Genomic DNA, 7037 nt, shown 5'->3' with positions numbered 1-7037 from the left:
AGGGAGGGGAAGGGGGAGTGGAAGGGGTGGGGAAGAGAATATTAATAAGGATTCCAAGGCTCCAGGCACCAGCTCCACCCCTTCCATTCCTCCTCAACTCTGTCTTTTGCTTTCCAAACTCACTGAGGCCTGGAGGGGCTTACACAGAAGTCAGAGGATGGAGGTTAGAGTCACTGGAACCCCAAAGACCTACCCTCTTCCCCACCTTGGCAGGGGCAGGGGGCAAGAGTAATAAAAAAAGCAAGTTAGACCCCAGGGAGTGTCAATATCAGACAAGAATGGCAATTTAAGTTTGGATGAGGAATTGGTGACATTTGAAAGCACAACATGAGGGGTCTTCAATGGGGGGTGGGGCTGTGGCAGTTTCAGATCTCATGCAAGGGGTGGAGACCAAGGCTGGTCCTGAGGGAGGAGTGGGGACATACTCACCTTTACCCACACTTTCTAGATCTTCAACTGCATCTTTTCCTAGGTTTCCGAGTCCCCCCAGAGTTTTTTTTGCTCCCTCTAGGCCTTTTTCTAGGGTGGATTCAGAAAAGAAGAGGTCATAGAAGCAGAAAAACCACTTCCTTTGTGGGAGAGCTCCTCTGCTTCCTAGGAACCATGGGCACCCCTAAGGTGAAGTGGTTTTGCTGAGGGAACTAACTTCTCTGTCATGGGAAGGTCGGTAGGCCAGTATTAGCTGCACAACCTATGGCCCAGAAACCCTGTGTATAGAAGCAAGTGTGCACCCCCAACCCCTCCCTAGGAATATGGGTGTAGCTGTGTCCCTGTGCTTGTGCCTGTGAGTGCAGACTGGCCCCCAGATATCTTGCTGTTTCATGCATCAGAATTCTATACCAGGCATTGGCAAAGAGACTTACCCAGAAGGCTGGCTCTCTGCTTCCTTGGCTTTGGTGCCTGTCTGGCTAACCCTGGGTCTTCACCTGCATTTTCCTTTTGAGCTGCTGATGCCTCATGGGAAGCTGCAAGGGTGACGGAGTGAGAAGAATAATAGCTACCTTCACTCTTTCCACCCTGGTGGGGGAGCAGGTGGTGCTTTTACTGCCTCAAGGTCTGGCTTGAGGAAACTCCCTCTCTCCGAATTCCTCTAGAGCTTGACTTTCATGATGTGTTAGGTTTTTTAGCACCCCTCAAGCTTTTTCCTGCTGCCTCCAAGACTTTTCCTGCTCCTCCAGGGCCTTTTTCTAGAGTAGATTATGGTTCAGGGAAAAATAAAGTCATGTTGGCAGAAAGATCGCCTTAAAGAGACTCCCCCTAGTTTTCATTCCTTATACCAGCCACTTAGTGTGCGGAGGTTTTGCAGAGGGCACTAGCTTCTCTCTTCTAGGCAGGTTGGTGGATGAGGACAGAAATTTGGCAGTCTCTGAAGGGGACTTCTGCATCTATAAACAATCCATTTGTTTATCTGGAGAATCAAAATTTCTCTTATCGCACTGGTGTGAAACGCAGCAGGGGCATTTGAGAAGAGACCAAGATGCCTGGTGTTCCCTCTGGGCTGTATGTGAGAAGGCAGGGAGGGCAGGTGTTCCCTCTGGGCTGTATGTGAGAAGGCAGGGAAGGCAGGTATGTGCTGTGGTTGGGGCTCACAGTGCAGTGAAGATGTGCAGAAATACAGTTTATCTTTTTGCCATTAATTATCCAGAGTGTGTACATGGCTGGGGAAGTAGAAATGTACTTCTCATTAGATCCCTCTCTCAGAGGCTTACCGTCTAGGAAAAGAGACAGAACTGCTATATACCGGAAGCCCAGAAGAGGGAGGGATGAAAAGAGAGACTGGGACAGGGGCACCACATCCACCAGGCAGGGAGGGCTTCAGAGAGCAGCTGGGACTTGAAGCTTGTTAGAGCATGGACAGGTAGGGGTTGAAAAGGCGCCTGGGAAGAGGAATGTTGGGTAGTAGAAAGTTACTCATATTGACCGATGAAACAAATGTATAACATTCGATGTGGAGAATGCAAGCAGTGGAGCCTAGGAAATTACGTTTGAAAAGTACCCTGGATCTAGGTCATGGATTCCCTGAATGTCAGGCTAGGAGGTGAAAGCTTCGTGATGGGAAATGGGCACCACGTGAAAGGTTTTTGAATTGACATTGTTGGTGAGGGTGGGGTAGATGTAAACCTCTGAACCCATCTAATGTGAAGTTCCTCCTCTTGCTCAAGAAAAGTTTTCCTTTCTTTCCCATTTTTCTTACTCCACTTCTACTTCCAGACAGGGCTACCCTTTCCCCCATGCTCTGTCCTTCTCCAGTGCATGAGTCTCTCAAGAAGTCTCCCTTCTCCATGTCTCCTAAAGGTTGGCCTCCCAATTTTCCTTCCCCTGGACCCCTCTTCTGCTTCTCTGACTTCCTCTGCTCATATCTCCAGTCATTAACTCTCCCACCCAGGACGGGGGCAGGAGGAAGAGGAAGGACTCACGGTTCCCCGGTCCTGGGGCAGAGGCAGCCTCTGGGTCATCTGCAAAGGAGGGAACAGTGACCATGTCAAGTAGGGTACAATTGCAGGAGCTATATCCAGCCAGGGCTGCCTAGAGTTCCCAGGTCTCTAATCTCAGGAGTGTGGCAGTGGCCAGACAGGAGAGAAATCTCTGCTACACAAGGGGCCCATTAGAAATGCTTTTTGGTATCTCAACCAAATCCCTCTCTCTGTTATCCTCCCCAGACCTAGGCTACTCAGAACATCCCTATGGAAATGGAATCATTCTCTGACTCTCTTCTATATCTTTTTTTTTTTGAGACAGAGTCTCGCTCTGTCGCCCAGGCTGGAGTGCAGTGGCCGTATCTCAGCTCACTGCAAGCTCCGCCTCCCGGGTTTACACCGTTCTCCTGCCTCAGCCTCCCGAGTAGCTGGGACTACAGGCGCCCGCCACCTCGCCTGGCTAGTTTTTTGTATTTTTTAGTAGAGATGGGGTTTCACCAGTTAGCCAGGATGGTCTTGATCTCCTGACCTCGTGATCCGCCCATCTCGGCCTCCCAAAGTGCTGGGATTACAGGCTTGAGCCACCGCGCCCGGCCTCTTCTATGTCTTAGATGTCCAAGTTATGAAGATGTCCAAGGGCATGACCATGAGGGCATGATCACAGCACCTGCCCTAGTGACAGGGCAGGACTTGTTCTGATTGTCACCTGATAGAAGGACCTCAGAAGGACCTTCCCTCCATTTCTTTATTCTTCCAACAGCATGAATGAAGCACGCATTATGCACTAGACATGGTGTTAGAGGCTGGAGATACAGCTGTGGGGAAGACAGACAGTGTTTGCTCGGGGAAGCTGACAGTCAATGGGGGATTTGGAGGAATTAACATAATTAAACAAACAATTATTTAGTTACATTTGTGATAGTGCTAGGAAGGAAAAATACAGGAGGCAAGAAAATGAAAAACAGGGACCAAAATGATTCTGGGGCTTCAGCAAGGCAGCTGTGAGGAAATACATGGACAGAGAGAGCTAGCGGGGCAGACACTTGGAAACTGAGTAGGAGTGAGGTTGACATGGGTGGGTAAAATAATGGGCAGGGGAAAAGACAAGAGGATGCGTGAAAGTCTTGGCAGTGGGAAATGGCTTGGTTCATTGAGGGGAAAAAGAATGCCAGAGTGGGCCAATCACAGACTGAGAGGAGAGGCAGTGCAGAGCCAGGCTGGGGCAACAGGGCTCCTGGCTTCCTCTGACCACAGGGTCCCTGTGTGGAGAACCCAGTGGGAGGCAGACTTGGGTGAACTGCCTCTGGTGAGGAGGGGAAGGGGAAATGAAGGCAGGGCCCAGTCTTCTGGGGACTAGGTGTTGGGGAAGAGCCATACTCACAGGCACAGACCAGGGCTCCTGCCAGAGCTGCCAGGAAGAGGAGAGTCATGAACCTCATGCTTCTGTGTGCTAGAGCGGGTATGCCACCAAATCCTTGGAGATCTTGGGATCTAAGGTGTCGAGACTGCCTCTCTGGGCCTCTTTTAAGCATGACAGGGACCAATGGGAGCCAGTCTTTCAGTGGTGTGTTCTCCTCCTCCTCTTCTCCCACCTCAGAGCCACCTGTTAAGTCAACAAGGGCTGGCTGGGGCTGGCTGGTGCCCGCCTTCCCTGCAGGTAGGTCCTGGACAGCAGCTCTGGAGTTGGCACTGTCCTGACTTGCATCCTTTGCCTGCCTTTCCCCTTCCCATCTTGCTTGTCCCGGGGCTCCCATCTCTGATCGCATCTGGGGTCCTGGGGGAGACTGTGAAAGGTTTCTAGAGAGGGCCCTGGCAGGAGGGCTGTGCTCAGAAGGCTCTCCTTCCACCCGGAAACAGAAGGGGGCCCCAAGATGTCAGATCCAGCCTCCTTAGGAGAGAGTGGGGGTGGCTGAGGCTTCTCTTGAGTGGATTAAGCCTATCCCAGGAGGCTACCCTCACAGCAGTTGGGGACCCCTCCTGACTAAGGTCCAGAGAGGCTGCTGACCTCTCTAGGGGTCTCCATATGGTAACCAGAGCTTTCCAGCCTCAGCAGACCCTGACCAAGGTGTCTTCATTCCCAGCTAATGATCCTCTACCCAAGAAAATTCTCCTGGTAAGTTAGCCAGAATATGAAGTCAGTTCCCAGTTTGCCCTTCAGATGGGGCAGGGAGGCCAGTGGTGTGGATAATTCAGAGAAGTGGAGAATCCATAGGTGCTTCTCTGTGCCTCAGAATCCCTTCCTGCGGACTTGTGTTTGCTTTAAAGTGGCAGAAACAGTCCTGGAGATAATGGGTTTATGACTCGATTTTGTTGTTTACTAGCTGTGTGGCCTTCAGAGAGGCAATTTACCTGCCCAACTTCAATTGTTTTTCTCTCTTCTTTTATTTTATGGTAACATTTAAGGTGTAACATGATGTTTTGATATACATGTATTTAGTGAAATGGTTACTACGGTCATGCAAATGAACACATCCATGATTTCACATAATTAGCCTTTTGTCTCTCTCTCTCTCTCTCTGTGTGTGTGTGTGTGTGTGTGTGTGTGTGGTAAGAGTACCCAAAATCTGCTCTTCCAGCAAAAATCCGAAATTCAGTACGGTATTACTGACTCCAGCTCTCATGTTCCACTTCAGCTGTTTTGCATTTGATGGTGAGAAATGATCATTCTTATCCTACAGGTTTCGTGTGAGGAATACCTGTGTCAAAACTGGTCAACTCCCTCCTCCCTCTATTCCAGACCCAAGCTGGGGAGCTGAGGATAACTTGGAATCTTAGTTTCTGCTCCTGACAAAGCCAGATACTTCCTTGAGATGTCTTTTCTCCATGGAGTGGAGTCTGCCCTTGCCCTGTTCCTGGGAACTTGGTGAAAATGGACTGAGATTTGTTTCCCGAGGTGCTTTGTCTGTGCCAGGCACCGTGCTGGGCCCAGACAGATAGAGATAAGCAGACTGTGTCTTGCTTTGAGGGGATACACAGTAGGCAAGGATCTCAGACAGATGAAGGGACAATCGATGGTAGCAGGGGACTCTGTCCTAGAAGAGAAAGCATGCTCTTCCTAGCCTATGGGATTGAAGCAAAGTTGTGCTCCACCAGTTAAAGGCTAATGATTTTGGCATGTCACATAATCTCTCTGACTCTCGTCTCCACAATGTGACCCGGGGTACTTGTGAAATTCAAACAGGAATAGCTCAGATCCACTTTCTGGGTCAACTTTCTGGGGCTCTTCCCTGTGCTCTGGATGTCTACTTCTCACCTCCATGGGAACTCAGTCCATCTGAGCTCCCACCATCTCTCCTGGTTTGTGGTTCATTGTGAGCCTCTCTTGGCTTTTTTCCTTCAACATATAGACATCTTAAAAATAAGCAAAATGTTCCCTTTATACTCTCCCTGTCTAGCTTCTTTCCAATTATTCTGCAACCAAGCTTTTGAAAACAACTCCCTTTTTTTTTGGCCTCAACATCCGTGTTTTGCTTTATGTTCTTATCACCCTGTAGTGTTTCCACCACCATCCCTGGAACTGAGATACGTCCTTGCCAAGGTACTCAGATACAGTCGCCACTTTTTGGCCTTTATCTTATCTGATCTCAGTGGGCTCTGACACTGTTAGAGCCACTCATCTTTTGAGGTGCTGGAGTTTTCTTTCTCTCTTTCCTTTTTTTGACCTCCCTTCAGTCCCACTTTGACTCACCTTGCCTGCCCCTTAGATATTCTCCAGTGTTCTATTCTTAGCCTTCTTCTTCTCTCCTCTTACACACTCTCCTGTGTGACTCATTCTGGAGTCACACTTCTGACTCCAACATCTTCTTTCCAGCCCAGACTCCTCTCCTGAACACTAATATCCACCAATGGATGGGCAGTAACGGGATGGACCAAACACTGATGAACCCTAGGGGTTGAAACTGGCCTCACCTACCTTCCCCACATCTCCGCCATCACCTGCTCCTCCGGCACCATTTTCCATTCTGATTAACAGTACTGACATTCACCTAGTTATCTAAATAGAGATCTGAGAGTAATTTTACATTTTTCCTTCTCGTGGCCCCCTATGTAGAAGGACACTGGAGTCTATCAAGTGCTGCCTCTTCATCAATCCCAGGGCTCTGGCTCAGAAACCTCTGTCTGGATCCTTGCCATTTTTTATATCCACTGAAGAAACAGCTTCACAAGTGGTTTTCCCTCTGACAGTCTCAAGTTCTATCTCCCAGCTGTCTAAGTGATTTCTAGTAGACAAACTATGTGCAAAGCGCACACTGTCTTTCATGAGCTGACTTCTGTCTGTCCCTTCAGTTTCAATCCTTCTCCTTCATCAAGACTCTGCCTCAGTCACATTAAATTTCTTTCAGTTTCTTGCATAGATTTAATTTTTTCTTGCGTCTGCCTCTTCACGTGTTTTCCTCCATGTATTGTCTTTAATGCCCTCCTACGATTAGATGACAGCACTTTTTCCTACTCATCCTTTAAGATTCAGATCAGAAATACCTTCTTCTTGGAAAATTTTCTTTTTCTTTTTTCTTTTTTTTGAGATGGAGTCTCACTCTGTCACCAGGCTGGAGTGCAGTGGCATAATCTCAGCTCACTGCAACCTCTGCCTCCTGGGTTCAAGCGATTCTTCTGCCTCAG

At 48.9% G+C, this 7037-nt stretch overlaps 1 protein-coding gene across 1 annotated transcript in view; it reads right to left on the bottom strand.

The window, feature by feature from the left end:
- DCD (dermcidin) overlaps positions 1 to 4039 on the bottom strand; it is a 4446-nt gene extending 407 nt beyond the window's left edge. The window contains exons 1-4 of the mRNA XM_011930427.1: positions 3799 to 4039; positions 2418 to 2456; positions 864 to 965; positions 430 to 519 (exon numbers count right to left, since the gene is read on the bottom strand). Coding sequence (XP_011785817.1) covers positions 430 to 519; positions 864 to 965; positions 2418 to 2456; positions 3799 to 3949 — 382 coding nt within the window. The 5' untranslated portion in view covers positions 3950 to 4039. The remainder of the gene's footprint in view (positions 1 to 429; positions 520 to 863; positions 966 to 2417; positions 2457 to 3798) is intronic.
- Positions 4040 to 7037: the final 2998 nt, after the last annotated feature.

Source organism: Colobus angolensis, unplaced genomic scaffold (genome assembly GCF_000951035.1).
Source record: "Colobus angolensis palliatus isolate OR3802 unplaced genomic scaffold, Cang.pa_1.0 Scaffold87, whole genome shotgun sequence".
NCBI classification, from domain to species: Eukaryota; Metazoa; Chordata; class Mammalia; order Primates; family Cercopithecidae; genus Colobus; species Colobus angolensis.
Note: the sequence above shows the minus strand (reverse complement) of the source record. Positions and strands in the feature narration are given on the sequence as shown.